Consider the following 19,975-nt stretch of genomic DNA (forward strand, 5'->3'; position numbering starts at 1 on the left):
ATAAGTTTCATTACATCACATGACTCAAGTAATTTCAATAATTCATATGACAGTACCACTATTACGTAGTGAGATCTGCAAAAATTGTTTTCACTTTTATAACCTTCTGGTTTACGCATATTTTCAGATAAACACAGGAAATAATACTTATTTTGTAGTAATGACTCCTCCAGTACTCCATCTTTACTTCCAAGACCCTGAATGTTTAGAAATAAGATGTTGCAGTGACTTATCTGTGAGTTAGCAGGATGATTTTTCATATTTTTATTTTCTTCCTGGCTTGAAATCACAAAAAATTGTCACTGAGTGACAGAACAATTAAATTTTTCTCCATTTGATATTAACATCGGCAACTGCTGGATTTAAAAACAAATAACTGTGAAGTTAAAATATTTTTCTGATACAGAAACATTCGGGAAAATAGTGGTCTGCTTTTGAAGACTTGAAGGATGACATTTTGATTTTTAATACCTGGAATAGTATTCCTGAATAGTATAATCCGTTGAAAAAAATTAGTGTTTGCTGTTCTTTCCTTACTTGGGTCTATTTTATTCATGTGAACAATCATTTTGAAGCATGAACCTTATCAAGAGTAAATTGAGAAGTCACCTTATTGATGAGAACATGGAATTATGCTGAAAATTAAAAACGATAACATACGAACTTGACTTTCTCAAGGAGATGAAGGCCACTGTTCATGTTAGTAGTTCTCAGAGATTGTCACAATATAATTTCATGGATACAAGGTTTTGTAATTTAATTTTATCAGTTAATAACACCATTTTAATTACGATATCAAGTTTTATGCAATCAATAAATAAGACCTTTTTCAGTATGATTTCAAGTTTTATACAGCGTACCTATAGTTAACTAACAAGGAAACTGGCCAATATGGCATGTCAAAACAGAATGAATACACTGAAAGAAACACAATGTTAAAATTTTAGCTGCTAAGACACACTGCAAGTACTTTAAAAATAATGAAATCTGCCAATTGTGCAGCTCACTAGTTGGCTTGAGAAATGCATATCCCAGCCATAGCTGTAGCAGATAGCACATGCACAACACAATGCACACACATCTTTGATTGACAGCACAGTGATAATCAGATAACATGGCACAACATGGTCATAATTTGAAAAATTAATTTCAATTTCCATTGATGTTTCTCTGATACAGCTATTCACAGTTACCATTCACTCAGATTTGCAACTCATTTAATATCCATAATTATTAGCAGTTGTCTTTGCAGTATTGCTAAGTGTTGACAATGGATATAAAACTGAATTAATTTTCTTTGTGATTTCTTCATGCATGCTTGCTAATAGTATCTGTCTTTGTGCAGCTTTCAGAGTTTCACAGTACTGTGGCTTCCAGTTAATGTTTTCAACCACACAAAGATGAAATATGAAGAATGTAGCATGCAACTGAAATCACACACTTCTCCTGAAGACCTACATATATGTTATTTATGTGTTGTATTCCAACCATGATCCACTCCCCACTCCCACTATCCCCAAATCACACCTTGTTAGCTTTCCCGAATTTCTTAACCTTGAACCTTGCCTCACCACCTTTCCCCAAATCCCTCAACATGCGAAATAAACTTGCATCCCCAGAAAGAATGTGCAGTCTACCACCTAAAAACTGATCCCAACCTTATAATCCAACCTGTGGATAAACGCTCCAGCAATGTTGTTTTGAACTGCAAGGATTACCTGGCAGAAGGAGTCCACCAGCTGTTAGATACGTCCACCTACAAACCTTGCCACAGTGACCCCACTCCAAAAAACCAGCAGGATCTCCAGTCTCTCCTCAAATCCTTAGGCCCATCTCAGAACCTCTCCCAGAGTCCATCTCTCTCCTCAAACCTACCATCCCTGCACTCCTACCTTCTAAATGCTTCCTAAAGTCTATAAACCCAACCACCCAGGATGCCCCAATGTGGCCAGTTACTGTGCCCCCACTTAGAGAATTTCTGCTCCCATAGATCAGCACCTTCAGCCTACTAACCGGAACCTACCCTACTATCTAAAAGATGCCAAACATTTCCTCCAGTGACCCTTCACAGTTCCTGTTACTTCACCACATGGTGCCTTGCTCATCATTACTGATGCCACCTCCCTTCACACAAACATCCCCAATGCCCATGGCCTCACCTCTATTGAACACTTCCTTTCCCAATGTTAAACAGATTCCAAATCAACAACCACCCTACTAGTCATCATGACCCAACTCTCACCCACAGTTACTTCTCCTTTGAAGGCATTCCCTGCAAACATGTCCAGAGTATGACTATGGGCACCCGCATGGTACCATCCTATGCCAATGAATTCATGGACCATCTAGAAGAATCCTTCCTAAAGGCCCAGAATCCTAAACCCTTCACTTGGTTCAGATTCACTGATGACATCTTTGTGATCTGGATCAAGGGTGAGGACACCCTACCCACATTCTTCCAGAACTCAACAGGTTCTCCCCCATTCATTTCACTTGCTCATACTCAACCCAACAAGCCACCTTCCTCAATGTTGACCTATACCTCAAAAATGACTACATCAGTACCTCTGTCCATATCAAACCTACTAACCACCAGCAATACCTCCAGTTTGACAGCTGCCACCTGTTCCATACCAAGCAGTCCCTTCGATAAAGCCTAGCCACCCATGGCCACCCAATCTGAAGCGAACAGCGGTAAGCACACAATGTGGTCGCCGCTGCGGCAGGGTGATCTCCGTGTCTGGATAAAGGAGACCATAATTAGGGTGCTTTTGGGTGCAGCGAATGCGGAGTGTATAAGATATCAGCTGTTGTTGGTGCAAAACTCGCAGTGGTGGAATCCCTGCCTCTGTGAGAAGGCTAAGTACAGGGTTAGTCCAGAAGGCACCATTCGCAAGTCGGACCCCACAGTGGTGGATGGGGTCTAGGATATGAAGCATTGAAGGCAATGCAGAACCATAGACAGGACTTCCATAGTCTAAACGAGACTGGACCAATGCTTGATACAATCACAGGAGAACAGAGCGGTCTGCACCCCAGGTGGTATTGCACAGACACCTAAGTACATTGAGATGGGACCAGAACGTCCTCTTCAGCTGGCGAAGATGAGGGAGCCATGTCAACCGGGCATCGAAGACTGGACCCAAGAAGCAATGAGTGTCCACTACCTCAAGAGGCTGGCCATCGAGGTACAGTTCAAGGATGGGGATGGACTGTACGGCGATGGCTGAAATGCATGACACATGTCTTGGCCTGAAAAGCATGGGAGAGAGCCCATGAGTGCACCTGGAAGATTGCTCCCTGTAGACAGTGTTATGCAGTGCCCATTAGAGGAAGCAAGGTAGATACAAAAATCGTCAGCCTACAAAGGGGGGACGCCAGCAGTCATCACCAGACCATTAATGGCTATGACAAAGAGAGGGACGCTCAGCACGGAACCCTGTGGAACCACATTTTCTTGCTAATGGGGAGTGCTGTAGGAGCAGCCAACTTGGACCCCAAAAAGAGCGACTAGAAAGGAAGTTACGGATAAAAATGGGCAGAGTGCCACGAAGGCCCCATTCGTGAAGGGTGGTGAGGATGTGGTGGTGCCAGGTGGTGTCATAGGCTTTATGCAGATCAAAGAAGACTGCAACAAGGTGTTGCCAATGGGCTAAAGCTGACCGGATAGCAGACTCTAGGTGCATCAAGTTATCCACCATAGAGCGACCACGGCGAAAACCACTTTGAGTTGAAGACAAAAGGTCACGGGATTCAAAAATCCAAAACAGCCACTGACTTACCATGCATTCAAGGAGCTTGCAGAGGGTATTAGTAAGTCTAATTGGATGGTAGCTATCCAACTGAAGAGGCAGCTTCCCTGGCATCAACACCGGAACAACAATGCTTTCCTGCCACTGGGTAGGAAAGACCCCCTCACTCCATAGACAGTTGAAGAGGGTCAGTATATGGTGGTGGCCAGCCACCAATAAGTGTTGGAGCGTTTGGTTATGTATCCGATCCAGTCCAGGAGCCATGTCAGGACAAAGGGCGAGGGGGCTGGCAAATTCCCACTCGCTGCATGAAGCATTTTATGGCTCCGAGCAGTGAGAAGCAAAAGACAAAGGCAGTCGTTCTGAGTGCTCTTTCAGGAGAAGGAATGTGGGTGAATACTGAACTGATGCCGAAGCTTGAGCAAAGTGTTGAACAAAGTTTTCTGCTACAAAGTCCGGATTGGTAAGGACAACACCACGCACAGAAATTCCTGCAACGCCGGTGGGAGGACGGTGGCCAAAAATTCACCTGAGTTTTGCCCAGACTTGCGAAGAGGAGGTGTGTGGTCCTATGGCAGCTACATATCGTTCCCAGCAAATCTGTTTCTGAAATTTGATTAGCTAGCGGGCCTGGGTGTGGAGTCGATTAAAGACCAGGAGTAGAGCAGTAGAAGGGTGCTGCCTGAAGTGTTGAAGAGCACGGCGGCAGTCTTTTATGGATGCAGCAATTTCCGGAGTCCACCAAGGGACCATCTTCCTGTGTGGGGAACCTGAGGAAGAAGGGATTGCGGAAACAGCAGCTGAAAGGATGGCAGCAGTCAAAGCCTGAGTAGATTCATCAACACTGTCGTGTGGCAATACAGGGGGTATGGGAGCAGACGAGAAGGCACCCCAGTCAGCCTTAGAGATGGACCACCTGGGAGGGTGATGGAGCGAGAGACACTGAAGGAAGGTCAAGTCAATTGCATAATGGTCGCTGTCACATAAGTCATCGTGGACTCCCCACTGAATGGAGGGAAGAAGACTGGGACTGCAGATGGAGAGGTCAATGGTAGAGAAAGTGCCGTGCACCACACTAAAGTGTGCGGGAGCGCCTGTGTTTAGTAAACAGAGGTCGAGTCCTGCCAGAACATCTTCAACTGTCTTGCTAAGCGCAGTAGTCGTATGACTACCCCAAAGAGGGTTGTGTGCATTAAAGTCCCCTAATTGCAGGAAGGGAGACGGGAGTTGTTGAAGAAGAGTGGTGAGGGCATGGGATGTGGGCGGCCTGCCAGGTGGGAGGTAGAGATTACAGACTGTGACTGTAGTGGCCAGATGGACCCAGACACCAATGGCTTCCAGAGTGGTATGGAGGGGAACCCATTTACTACGATGTGTGTTTTTTAAGTAAGTACCATTTTGAAATTTAAAAAAGGCATGCTAAGATATCTCAATAATTTTATTTTTACACAAAAGCCTGTACGTTAATCTACTTTTCCACATAGTTTCTGTCAATATTGAGGCACTTGTCATGATGTTGTACCAGTTTTTGAATACCCTCCTCATAGAAGTCTGCCACCTGACTTGTTAACCACTGCATTACCACTGTTTTGACTTCGTCATCGTTTTGAAGATGCTGACCACCCAGGTGTTTCTTCAAGTGTAGGAACAGATGGTAGTCACTCGGCACAAGATCGGGGCTGTATGTAGGATGCTCTAGAGTTTCCCATCGAAAAGATGTGATGAGATCTTTGGTCTGATTCACCACATGCAGGCAAGCATTGTCTTGCAGCAAAACTATGCTCTTGCTCAACTTCCATGGGCTGTTGCTTTGATTCTGGTGTGACGTAGGCCACCCATGTTTCATCACCAGTAACAATTTGGCTTAAGAAATCATCACCGTCATTGTGGTACCGCTCAAGGAAAGTCAATGCACTGTCTAAACGTTTGGTTTTGTGCACATCCGTCAACATTTTTGGTACCTAACGTGCACACAATTTTCGGTAATTCAAGTGCTCAGTCACAATGCCATACAAAACACTATGAAAAACATTAGGAAAGTCATCCCGCAAGGAGGAAATCATAAAGTGTCCGTTTTCTCTCACCTTATTGTCCATTTTATTTGCAGCCTTCAAGAGCTTGTAAGTAATTACTTTTAGTAAGAACACAATTGTATATAAAGCAGCAAAATAAATTGTGAGATGCATCCTCACTGAATAATGGGAAGAGATACTTAACTGATACAGCATACTATGTAGATAAAGCCATTTTAAATGAATTACAGCCATGATTTAGTTTTTGGGGTGTTAATAGTGGGTTACTGGTAACTGACAGATTATAGATAAAAGTCAATTTACAAATGGGGAAAAGCAAAACACCACTTTCTTGGACAAGAAATGGGACATCACAAACTAAAGATAAATAAATTATGTGGATAATAACCTATCTTGATAAAAATTTTATTTGTGTCCTTATCATAAGGCTAAGTACTATCAAAATTATCATATTGTGCACCTGTGAGTACAGAAGATATGTGTCTATTTCAAATTTCATAGCCATTCATAATTCACTTCCATTCAACTAAGAAGTAACAATCTTCAGACTAGTGTACTGCTTATTGAACACTGATGATGTTTCCATGGTGGAATCCACAAACAAATATCATATGACATACATTTGGCCTATACAAAAATGAATGCCATTTGTAAAATTCTTAAGCTGCCCCAAGAAAATTAGTTAGTTACATGTTCCATTGGTCACTTGCACAATATATCATAATTAGATGTAAAATATCATTACACACATATTACGTTAAACTGAATTTTAATGTAACTGCATGATGATCATTTACAGCTGAGATAACATAGCAGAAAATAATATTCATTTTCATAACTTAAGTAACTATAAGATAATTTGCACCAAATAAGTAACAAATTTCTAAACAAAGGAGTTGCTCAGAAGGACTTTTTTTCAAATTTAACCTGTTACCTGTCATACATTTAATATCACTAGGTAAGTATTATTTGCCCCTTTGCGAGTGAAAGTCAATTTCAATTAAGAGTAATGGCCTTAATTATTTTCTTCTATCACGGATGTCATTATTCCTTCTGAACCCTAATGGATTATTTATAACAAATTTCATGAGAGAAAACATTTTCTATGCTGTTGTTGTTAAAATTACTCTCACTTTTATTATGGATGTCTATCAACTATTATTCTTATGGTACAATTTTTTGAAACAAAAACTTACTTACTTACTTATGAATTGCAAAATGAATATATTTATATTTGATGTTAATGAATGAAAATAACTAAAGTAAATTATCTAACCAACATGTTTCTCTCCAACTTCAGGAAGTGCTAAATTATTGAATATTATGTATCTTTTCAAATTGACCATTTGCAGCTAACCAGTACTGAAAATACTAATATTAAACACATTCCTAAAATTTCCTCTGTTGTTATACAAGCTGGACACTGATAAAAACTAAAACTGCAGGGATGGATTCCTGACTGGAAATGGAGGAAAAAAGGTGCTATGAACATATGTCCAGAAATGCATCACCGCCGTGGTAGGTGGCACTGATGAATGAAAGTTCCTCTGACCATGTGCTGTGTATTCCTTGTGTGTTGCAGGTTGTGTGATTGATGCTGTGTACTGTAATCAATAGAATGGTCCAGTATTCATGTTAGGTACAAGCTGAGATGGTGTTTGTATATGCCAAAGCACATGGAAATGGTTGAGAGGCAGAATGGGATCCTCCAAATCTAGTGTCCGCACAGTCTGCTGCCCCCCTGTCCATCATCTGTCTGAAAAGAACTATTATCTCACAAATACCCAAAAAGGGCTTGAAATGTTGTGTGATGAGGTTGGTGTATGTGAGGGTACTTATTTTGGAACAGGCATGCTCCCTCGACCATTTCCACCAGCTTGACCATACATAAACACCATCTCAGCTTATTCCCAACACAAATACTGGACCATTCTGCTGCTTACATTTCACTGAATTAAACATGTAGCCTCCAACACACAAGGAACACATGGTACAAGGTGAGAGGACCTTTCATTTGTCAGTGCCATCTACTGAGCAAAGATCTGGATGCATGTTCCTAGGACCTTTTTTCCTGTTCCTCCAGTTTGTCAGCTTTATTAATGTTCATCCTGTATATCTATTTGGATTGATTATAATAATTGCATCATCTTCAAAAATTTTCTTGATGTTAGATAACTTACAAATACAAAAAAGAATGAACCTAGTACTGAACCTTGTGGAACTTAACAATTTCCTCCTTACAAAAAAATGTCATCTGCCCATAGTTGTTGAATTATGTACTGCAACATTTTTCATTCTGTTCTGTTGAGTATGGTGTGATTCAATTGTCACCCATATCGTTCATTTCACTAAAACCTGTCTTTCTTACAAAATGTGATATCAGTTAGTGACACATTAATACTGAAATCAAATTATATGATCCATATAAAGTTTCTGTCAGTTTTCCTCTTAAAATCCTTTAGAAAATCTACATTAATCTCTTGATTTTTTGTGGCACATATCACAAAAAGATTCATGGAGCCTAATAAACCACTCATTTCCCATTAGCAATCTGTACACAGTTGAAATTATAAAGGAGACATTGTTTGTAGTCCCAGCTCACAAGAACAGGATCCCTTCCTGTGATGTTTACAGAATTTACTAGTTTCAGTTTTTTCTGAACTTGTGGTAGGTTTCTATAGGACTTTTGTCTATTTTCCATATTGTCTTTACAAGATGAAGATGCTAATGTATAATCACTTATATTTAACTTCTATAACTCTCCAGATACATGCTGTTCAAACAGGTATGTGACACCTATTTTGTCAGAACTTTGTAAAAATTCCAAAAAATCAAATTCCTGAGGACTAGCATTTTGTTCCAAATATTGTTGAGTCACAGCCTTATAAGCCAAATTCATGATATGTAAATACAAATGTACTGAAGACTGCTTGCTTGTTATTTATGAACCCTTATTACTGCACAACTTCCTTACAGACACCTTCTCAAACATTTGCCAATCACTTCAAACCACATATTATATTCTTACAAAAAATGTGGAAAATTAAATATGTACTTACAAAGTAATAAGAATAGAGAAAAAATGAGGAAAAAACAACAAGAAATGAAGAAAATGTTTAATACAAACCTGAATAATGTCTTCAGCAGACTCCTCAATTGTAGATTTAAGTGGTGTTGCATGAATATTAAATAGTGGGAACATAATTTTATTGGCAAGTTCTCTATGACGTTCGTAACATGAATAGATTCCTGACACCAAGAATACAGGTGTTGCATCTTTAACTTCCTTCCACTCTGGACAGAGAGTTGACATTTCATAAATGTAGTGTTGATTCCTCAAATTCCATCCAATTTCAGCAACTTCTCTCTTGGAAGCTGGTAACATGTACTCCAGCCTTTCAGGTATTACTTTGACTGGAACAAGAAATTAAAATGCACAATGAGTTATTGCATTTATTTCTGCCATGATAAACTGACAGAATAACGTGCACCAGTAAAAATAATATGTTTATTAAAAAATGAGCTTGTCAGATACACATAAGTTATTTACTTCTGTCTATCCAGTAAATGTAACTGTACTATATTCAAAAAACTGTGATACTACAAGTCAACAAAATTTATGACCAGTATACACCTTCAGGAGACAAAATTCCATTACTGCTGATGGACACATTCCTGAGGGAAAGTACTAGCTTGCCATGCTATCACCTTGTAATTCTATTATTAACCTGCGCAGTCCCCCTACAGATAATATGGTACAGGTAATGTTGCTACTCACCATACAGCATAGATGCTGAGTCACAGATAGGCACAACAAAATGACTGTCACAAATAATAGCTTTTGGCCAGTAAGGTCTTCATAAGAATTAGACAGCAAACACACACACATACACACTCGTGCAGATTCACATGACTGCGGTCTCAGGCAACTGAGGCCACACTGCAAGCAGCAGCACTGGTGCATGATGGGAGTGGCATCTGGGTGGTAGTAAGGAGGAGGCTGAGGTGGGGAAGGGGAGGGACAGTAGGGTAGGCATATCAGACAGTGACATGCTGTTGGGGAGCACAGAGGGACAAGGTGGAAAGAGGGTAGGGCAGTTATGTGCAGTTGGAAGGTTAGACGGAGGGAGCGGAGAGATGGGGAGGCGGGATAATGAAAAAGGAGAGAAGTAAAAAGACTGGGCTTGATGGAGGAATGAGGGCTTCATAGGGCTGGAATGGGAACAGAGAATGGGCTGGATAGGAGAGGACAATGATAAACAAAGGTTGAGGCCAAGAGGGTTACGGGAACGCAGGATATATTCAGGGAAAGTTCCCACCGCGCAATTCAGAAAAGCTGGAACTGGTGGGAAGGATCCACAATGGTGTACACTGTGAAACACTCATTGAAATGAAGGATTTCATGGTTGGCAATGTGCTCAGCAACAGGGTGGTCCTGTTTCTTGGTCGCAGTTTGTCAGTGGCCATTCGTGCGGATAGATAGCTTGTTGGTGTCATGTCCACATAGAATGCAGCACAGTGGTTGTGGTTTAGCTTGTAGATCAAATGACTGGTTTCACAGGTAGCCCTGCCTTAGATGGGATAGATGACGTTTGTAACCAGACTAGAGTACTTGGTGGTGGGAGGATGGGTACTACAGGACTTGCATCTAGGTCTATTACATGGGTATGAGCCATGAGGTAAAGGGTTGGGAGCAGGGGTTGTGTAGGAATGGATGAGTAGAGTGTGTAGGTTCAGTGGATGGCAGAATACCATTGTGGGAGGGGTGGGAAGGATAATGGGAAGGACATTTCTCATTTCAGGGCACGACGAGTGGTAGTAAAACCCTGGTGAACAATGTAATTCAGTTGCTCCAGTCCTGGATGGTACTGAGTTACAAGGGGAATGCTCCTCTGTGGCCAGAGGGTGGGACTTGTGAGATGGTGAGAGACTGGAGAGATAAGGCACAGGAGAATTGTTCTTGTACAGGGCTGGAAGGATAATTAGCCTCACAAAGTGCTACTGTCAGGGTTTCTACTACCTCTCAGCTGAGTGGCCTCCTGAGACTGCAGTCATGTATGTGTGAGTTGCGTCTTGTAATGGAACTGACAAATAGAAATCATTTTATTTTATTATACACTAAAGTCGTGTTAAAAAACAGCTTTTGCTTAAGATAATACTAAGTTAGGTGTTGCGATCAATAATCGATATTGTAATTGTATGTTCTTTGTAGCTAATGACCGTGATATTTGGTCTACAACGGGTTTTCGGCCACTAGAGTATTGGCCGCGGTTGAGTGTAGTTGTGTATATAGTTTTGGCAATAAATGTGTTTGGATACAAAGAAACCGTGGAATACTGCGTCATTTTTCGATAGTCCAGTAATAATTAAAAAACCCGCACCTTTTCTTGGACCCAAAGCAGCAAAGGAATCATCGCCTAGACAACAAGGAGCCACATGGACAACGCAGACTTAGCAGCATCAACAAAGGAGACATCATGGCCAGCTCTACTAGAGTACTATACAGCCATTAGCCACACCGTAATGGTGTCCTTATGGAGATAACTTTTCCTGCACAGTAGAGCGGGTTCGTGACAACTGGGGGCTCGTCCGGGATCAAGACATTTATATGTACTGGGTTGACGAAATCTGTTTTGCAGAAATCTAATGACCACGTGGTACGAAGAAGTGCTATACATGGAAGTAAAGGGAGATGAAACGAAACAGTAAAGTGGACTAACCACACGAGTGAGGAGCAAGACTGAAAAGATAAATACATTTGTTTAGTGCTGTTTATTCCTTTTATTATTTTGTGTGTGAAATTTCACGAAAATGACCATTGTGAAAGAGGAAAGTGGTGCTGAATCTGAACAGGATTGTGAAAATTTGTTAGTCTTTGGGGACGTAGACATGCCGATAAAAACGGAAGATGAGTCAGTCAAAGAAGCGGATCAGAGTCTTAATTCATCAGAACGTGAGACCTCGGACATTAAATCACTGTTACAAATGATGGAACAATCATTAGCTTTAAATCAGACTGTTGCAGCCCGCTTACAAGCTAATGAAGAACAATTGCAAAGCATGAATCAGACGGTCGCGGACAGTTTTTGGGTTATAAATCAGAAAGTGTCACGTCTAGAGGGAGCTATGAACAAAAAATTTGATAATATCTTACTTTGGGGTAATAAACTTCGCAACGATATATCAAAGATAGACAAGAAACTTAGCAAGGCAGAAACAAAGATTTTGGCAGTAGAATCTAAAGTGGGAGAAGTAAAATCTAGTCTGAGTAACAAAATTCAGTCTGTAAAAAATGAACTGGTCACAGACAAAGAGAAAAATGCAAAGTGTTTTGTTAATGTTAATAGTCAAATAGATACAGTTTGTGTAAACGTAAAAGCTATGGCAGTAGATCTTGAAAGGAGAGTAGACTCGAAACTAAATGTTGTGAATGATAAAGTGGAAACAGTTAGTAACACAGTAAAACTCCACGAGATTGAAACTAAGACAGATGTTAGCAAATTAAAAAGTACAGTATCAGAGTTAAACCAAAAGTTTGAAATATTTAGCAATGATGTAGCTAACAAAAATTTTTCTATGAACACATGTACCTTATTATCCAATATTCCAGTTAAAAACTTTTCTATTGAGTGTAGTTTGCATCCTGTTGACTTTCTGCAGAGTTGTAGAGACAATTTTTTGCCCAATATGAGTGAAAGTTTCAAAATTAAGTTTGTTAAAAAAATTTTTGGAGGGGGAATCTTTGTCATGGGCCAATCAAAATTTTTGTATGGACATGTCTTATGCAGAATTTGAAATTGAGTTCTTAAAACGGTTCTGGTCTGAAACTGAACAAGCCAGGATAAAGAGCAAGTTCCTGAATGGGCCAAATTATAGAGAAACACAGGGGACTATGAAACAGTTTTGTAAGAATCAACTGAAGAAACTTGTACATTTGAGTAAACCCTTTGATGAGCTCACACAGATAGATGCTTTAAAGAGAAGGTTGCCAACAGATGTGCAATGGGACCTAGTGTATGGACCAGATGACAACATTGAACAATTTCTAAACTATGTGGACAAGCTTGACAGGATTATAGAGAAAGTGGGGAAACCAAAAAACTATTTCAATCACGCACAAAGAGGTGGGGATCATAGTTGGGGAAACACTAATTTTAACAGGAGGGAAAACAGTAGGCCCAACAACCATAGTTTTCATCATAGGGAACAAAATAGTCACAATATTAATAATAATTTCCATTCAAGGGAAAACTATAATTTCCATTCAAGAGAACAATCTGGGAACAATTGGAACAGAAGTAATTACAGGGATTCTGAAAACAGGAATTGGCGTGAACATAGTGACACCAGGGGTCAAAATGCTATGGGAAGTCCTGAAGTAAAAAACTAGTGTGCGCACCATTGTCGGTCCACAAGGTAGGGGCGAAAAGCATAGATAATAGATGGACCAATAACAGTGACTACATTGCACCAAGAGATACGGCTCAAGTAATGAGTAGTTATCTTATGAATGTGTACTACCCTCTAAACACAGTACCTGTTAAGAATGAACACATTGGTTGTAATAAAGAGCCAGAGAAAATAATTGACTTAGTTGAATTTTATGAATGGGCAGAAGCTTGTAATTTGTCAGAGGACCTGCAGATTAACGATTTAAATGATTTAGGAATTGATGCACTGATGAGGGAACCAAGTGAGCAAATTGTTGACACTGATTTAACGAGCAAAGAATTAAAAACACTTGGGTGTGAAAGCAACGTTTTAAGTTTTTGGGAGAGAGAGGTTGATGATTGTAGTATTTGGGAAAATGAAGATTTAATGATACATGATGATGGTGAAAAATATTTTGTTTGCTTGAAAGAGGAAATGGAGGCATTAGGTGTTGTGGGAGATACTGATAAGCATGTTGTAGATGTACCCAAGGATGTTATTAACAGTTTAAGTGGTGTTAATGCCAGTGTCACAACCAAGAGGCTCTGTAATCCAACATCTTATGAATGAACCTGGGCAGTTGATAAAGATTCCCTGAACAGTAAAACTGACTGTGCAAGTAGGCTACCATTTGCAATGAACAAAGGTGAATTATTTCTTTATAATATGTGGCTAAATAGTGATGCAATTAAAAATGATAGCAATTTTAGAAAAATGATTCTTAATATATCTCAAATTTTATATCCTGATTGGTGGCAAAACACTAAACATATTATTGTTGAACAACTGAAGGATAAATACCTTAGTGGTGAACAATGTTATATGGGTGAAAATATTTGGATTAAGGAAATTGTCAATGCAAGTGACAGTGCTAATGATGTGTGTGTTAATGTAATGACCGTAGATAATAAAGGTGACAGTAATATAGGTACTTGTAAGTCAGAAAGTCATTGTTTCAGTGAAATTCAAAATGATTTATTGTATGAATACGTTCAGCCTGAAAAAGGTGGTGACATAGGTAGTCCGTTCATTAGAGCAAAAGTTGGTACCTGGGAAGGCAAGTGCCTTATAGACACAGGGAGTCAGGTGTCAGGAATATCTGAAATTCTAAGCAAAAAGCTGAAGTGCGAGAAAGATTACATTGAAATGCCAGTCATTGGGGTGAAAATAAGAGGGGCTACAGGAAAACATAGTAAAACTGTGAAAAGACAAACTTTGTTATCTTTTACAATTAGGGGAGTCACATTTACACATGGATGCCTAATTATACCAGGCCTCAGTGAGGACTGTATTCTCGGGATGTCATGGATTCGGAGTGTAGATGCAAGATTTGACTGGGGAGGACAAAAACTTATCATAACAACACCAAATGGGGGGTGTATCTCCACCAAGTTTGTCAGATCAAATAAATGATAAATTTAACACTATAAATCTTGTAAAGGAGAAAAGATATGTTGACAAACACATAACGGAGCTAGATTTAAGTGAAGTAGATTTCAACACTCTGGTAAACACTAAGATTTCAGAAGCTAGCAGTCTAAATGATGAGCAAAAACAGGAACTAGAGTCTTTGTTATGGGAATACAGTGATGTCTTTAGCAATATTCCAGGGAAAGTTAGGGGTTACGAATGTACTTTGCTAGTAAGACCACACGACCCATTTTTCATAAAACCATATGGTGTGCCCATAGCAAAATCTACAGCAGTTGAGAAAGAATTACATAAGATGGAAGTGTGTGGCATTATTGAAAGGAGTATCAGTGCTTATAATAACCCACTGGTAGTTGTGTCAAAGAGGGATGGGGGAGTGAGAATAGTTCTTGACTCCAGGCCTTTAAACAAGATCTTATACAGGGAAACAGACCACCCTGAAAACATTGATGAGCTGTTGCACAAGTTCAAGGACATAAAATTAATGTCAAGTCTAGACTTAACCTCAGGCTTTCACCAAGTACCCCTGGCACCCAAATCTAGGAAATATACTGCTTTTCTTTACAATGGCCGTTGCTATCAGTATTGTGTAGTCCCGTTTGGCTTGAACTCATCGGTAGCAGAATTCATTAGAGCTTTAGACCATGTGCTTGGGCAGGAACTTGTATCCAAATTAGTGATTTATGTAGATGACAGTTTAGTAACTGGACAAGATTGGAATGAGCATGTTGGGCTTTTAAGACAGGCATGTGAGAAACTTAGAAGAGGGGGAATGACACTAAAACTAGAAAAGTGCAAATTTGCAGTACCTGAGTTAAAATTTTTGGGACATGTCATAACCGAAAAAGGAATTTTGGCTGATCCAGACAAAATTAAAGCTATTGCAGAGTTTCCTATACCCCGTAACAGAAAACAACTGAAATCATTTTATGGGCTATGTGGCTTCTACAGAAAATTTGTAAGTAAACAAAGCTTAAACACACCCTGTCTCAGTAACTTGTTAAAGAAGGACACTGTTTGGATATGGAGTAAAGATTGTCAAGAGGCTTTCGACATAATAAAAAAGGAACTGAATAACCAGAACCTGTTACATAGACCAGATTTCAATTTACCTTTCTGTTTACATACTGTCAGCAGTGATTATGGGCTAGGTGCTGAATTATTTCAAGTAAAAGAAGTCAATGGGGAGACAGTTCATGTTACAATTGCATTTGCAAGCAGAATGTTACTGAAGCATGAAAAGAACTATACAGTAACAGAAAAAGAGCTATTAGCCATACAGTGGTCATTTTCAAAATTCAGGACCTATTTACTTGGACATAAGGTAATAGTGTACTCTGATCATAAAGCCTTAAGCTATATACAGGAATGCAAGCTCTATCATGATAGGCTTACAAGATGGGCATTGTATTTACAACAATTCAACTTTGAAATTAAGTATATTAAAGGCACTGACAACATAGTTGCGGATGCTCTATCAAGGCTACCAGTAGGAGGGGAAACAGAAATTTTTGATCACAATGAAGAAAAACAGTTTAAAATGAGGTATATTAAAGGGGTCACAGATGAAAAAGTTGTTAGATCATTGTGTGATAAAATCAGGAGGAACCAGAACCGTGATGCAAATTGGAAATTAGTAAAGAGCTGTTTAGGGAAAAAGAACTATGAAAAATTAGATAAGTACTATAAGGTGTTTAAAGGTACTCTGTTTAGGAGAACTGACGAAGACTCGGATAATTGGAAACTATGCTGGCCTGAGGAGGAAGCTGAGAGGTTAATTAGATATACTCATGAGAGCTATGGTCATTGTGGCATACAGAAGTGTATGCAGAAATTACAAGAAAACATACTTCTACAATATGGCCAAGAAAGTCAGAAAAGAATTGTCAACTTGTGATAAGTGCCAACGAGTCAAAGTAAGTAACAGAAAATGTCAAGGTGAAATGCATAACATTATTCCTGCACAACCTCTAGACTTAGTCGCTGTTGATTTCTATGGGCCACTTCCAAGGAGTAGGAGTGGCCACTGCTACATTTTTGTCATGGTGGATGTATTTTCTAAACTAATCAAGTTGTATCCTGTCAGAAAAGCCACAGGTAAAGAGATAGTTACAAAGGTTGAAAAACACTATTTCTTAAATGTTGGGAAACGAAAAGCAATCTTGTCAGATAACGGTTCTCAGTTTTTGTCAAAAGTTTGGAAAGCCTTTGTTGATAAATTGGGAATCAAACATGTTCAAATATCTGTATATAATCCATCGTCAAACCCAGCTGAGAGGTATATGCGCGAGATTGGTCGTTTATGTCGTACATATTGCAGTCATAAACATCCTACATGGTACGACCATGCACGAGACTTTGAAGATGTTATGAACAGCTTGCAGCAGACTTCCACAGGATTTTCACCTTATGAAATTATGTTTCATCTAAAACCAGACAACATTATCACTGAACTCGTAGAATTTCCACCACGCACAATGATGACTATGCATGAACGTGAAACCATAGTCAAAGAAACAATGATAAAACAGGGGGAAATTAGAAAAAGACGACATGATGGTAAGATCAAAGCATCGAAGTTTAAAGTAGGAGATTATGTTTTAGTAAAATCACATGAGAAATCAAAAATTCTAACATCTGAAATAAAGAAATTCTTTGATATATACATGGGTCCATTCGAGATTGTAGAGCATCCACACCCAAATGCATACCGGTTGGTGTATCCTAAATCCAGGAAAGTTCTCGGGCTAAGGAATATTGTTTCATTGAAATTGTATAAACAAAAGGGGTAAGACTATTCTGAGAAAGTTAAAAGGTGACTCAACAAAAGTTTTTAACTGGAAATTATGAAATTTTATCTATAAAAATTGTCTGATTTTGATACAGTTTTGTGCCCTTGAAAATGTTTATTATTTGTTTAATATGTATTCACTGTATGAAGTGTTTGCATTGAATTTTCTGTGTAAAGTTTTTGATATTTCTGTATGTTTATGCAATTTGATTGATGTTTGATAATTTGTGTAATTTTACTTTAACTCTCACATCACACTTGGTGAGACACCATTTAAAATGCAAGCCACTAATCAGCACTAAATCTGTCTTGCAACAATTAAGTTTTTTAAATTTTTTACTCTTAAAGGCAGAGTCCTAATTACTACACACTTAAGCACTTGAAATGTCCAACTCTACAAGGAGACAATCATTTTCAGTAAACCACATGAATTACTGTATATTTCTCTCTCTCAACCACTGAAAATGCATAATATTTTTTAATTATGATAGATACATAGCATTCCAAAACTTTCATCCATGATTCTACCTTTGCACTTTTACTGTGAATATGAACCCTTGTAACAAGCTGCCTGTAACTTTACTTTTGAAAACAATTTAATTTTTTTATCCTTGGAGTAATGTCTTTGCAATAAGATATTTTACACCCAATATGTTAATGCATTTGTATTACATGTTTATTGAATTTATTAGTATTTATGAATCTTTTTGGGACCAGTTCATATCTGTGTAGTATTACTCAGACAGATACTGTAAACTTCTCCCACTAGATAAACATTACCAGAAGGTTAACTATGTATCCTAACCATGTACTTACATATAAACATTATGTAAACAAAAGGTGATCTCTGTATGTGATTTTTAGATAACATGGCATTATAGTCAATGAAGCGATACAAACAGCTAAGCTTTGGAAAGAGACGAACTGCAGGAAAAGCAGAAATCAGACCTTTTAACGGAAGTCACCTATGTGCAGATGGACAATGTGGGACAGACTGTGAGTAGTGTGAAAAGTGGGCAACAAAAGGAATTAAAACAAGCCTGCAGTTAAAAGTTACAGTCTTTCAATGGTTTCATGTGAAGTGCTACAACATTATGGACTCTTCTAAGTGAAAATTGTGAAACTTCTTTCGTATTTCATTTACTCTAAGGTTAAAAATTGTGTGTTTTCCTTTACTAAATATAACAATTTCAGTGTTAGCATAATTCAAAGGAAACAGTCCTATTAAAAATTTTAATTTATTTAAAATCATATTCTTGGCAGATCCATTATTCTGGTGTCAGAATTTTGTTCACATTTTCATACTTACAAAATTCTTGGGGGGCTATTGTAATGGAACTGACAAATAGACGTCATTTTATTTTATTATACACTAAAGTCATGTTAAAAAACAGCTTTTGCTTAAGATAATACTAAGTTAGGTGTTGCAATCAATAATCGATATTGTAATTGTATGTTCTTTGTAGCTTATGACCGTGATCTTTGGTCTACAACGGGTTTTCGGCCACTAGAGTGTTGGCCGCGGTTGAGTGTAGTTGTGTATATAGTTTTGGCAATAAATGTGTTTTGATACAAAGAAACCGTGGAATACTGCATCATTTTTCGATAGTCCAGTAATAATTAAAAAACCCGCACCTTTTCTTGGACCCAAAGCAGCAAAGGAATCATCGCCTAGACAACAAAAAGCCACATGGACAACGCAGACTCAGCAGCATCAACAAAGGAGACATCATGGCCAGCTCTACTAGAGTACTATACAGCCATTAGCCACACCGTAACGGTGTCCTTATGGAGATAACTTTTCCTGCACAGTAGAGCGGGTTCGTGACAGTCTGCATGTGTGTACATGTCTGCATATTTGCCGTCTAATTCTGTTGAAGGCCTTACTGGCTGATAGGTATTATTTGTAACAGTCTTTTTGTTGTGCCTATCTGCAACTCGGTATCTCTGCTATATGGTGAGTAGCAGCTTTCCTTTTCACAATACCGTTACATTCCATCCTGGATTTTCCACTGTTTGATTACAGGTAATTATCTTTCACGTATAGTTTCTGATGTTGCTGAGCAACAGTCATACAATATTTTTTAAAGGAACACACCACCATTTGACTGGTTCATTGTTTATTTAAGTACAATCCCAGTTTTAGACTGTTATGCCATATTGAAGTATTTCATTTCATGTCTTTAACATATATTGCAGGACATTTAACATGTTGTCATGCTCAAAGTTGGGCACAAATTAAGAAGACAATATTTTTGTTAATTTGTGGCCTCCTTTGAGCTTGACAATATGTTAAATGTCCTGCAATATATGTTAAAGACATAAAATCAAATACTTGAAAATGGGATAAAAGGCCAAAACCAGAGTTGTACTTAAATAAACAATACAACAATCAAATGAGAGTTTGTTCCTTTAAAAATATATCTTTAATAAATATACAAAAGTAAAGTAAAAAAAGATGGCAAACACCTACAATGATTTAATGGTCCACTGGACAACAATTTGTTTTAGAGGGGGTTGTGGAGGGGAAGAAGAGA

At 38.7% G+C, this 19,975-nt stretch overlaps 1 protein-coding gene across 1 annotated transcript in view; it reads right to left on the minus strand.

Moving 5' to 3' along the window:
* Positions 1–19,975, minus strand: part of LOC126262867 (fatty acid synthase-like) — a 379,208-nt gene that overhangs the window by 30,948 nt on the left and 328,285 nt on the right. The window contains exon 32 of the mRNA XM_049959735.1: positions 8,913–9,199. Coding sequence (XP_049815692.1) covers positions 8,913–9,199 — 287 coding nt within the window. The remainder of the gene's footprint in view (positions 1–8,912; positions 9,200–19,975) is intronic.

Source organism: Schistocerca nitens, chromosome 6, assembly GCF_023898315.1.
Source record: "Schistocerca nitens isolate TAMUIC-IGC-003100 chromosome 6, iqSchNite1.1, whole genome shotgun sequence".
NCBI lineage: Eukaryota > Metazoa > Arthropoda > Insecta > Orthoptera > Acrididae > Schistocerca > Schistocerca nitens.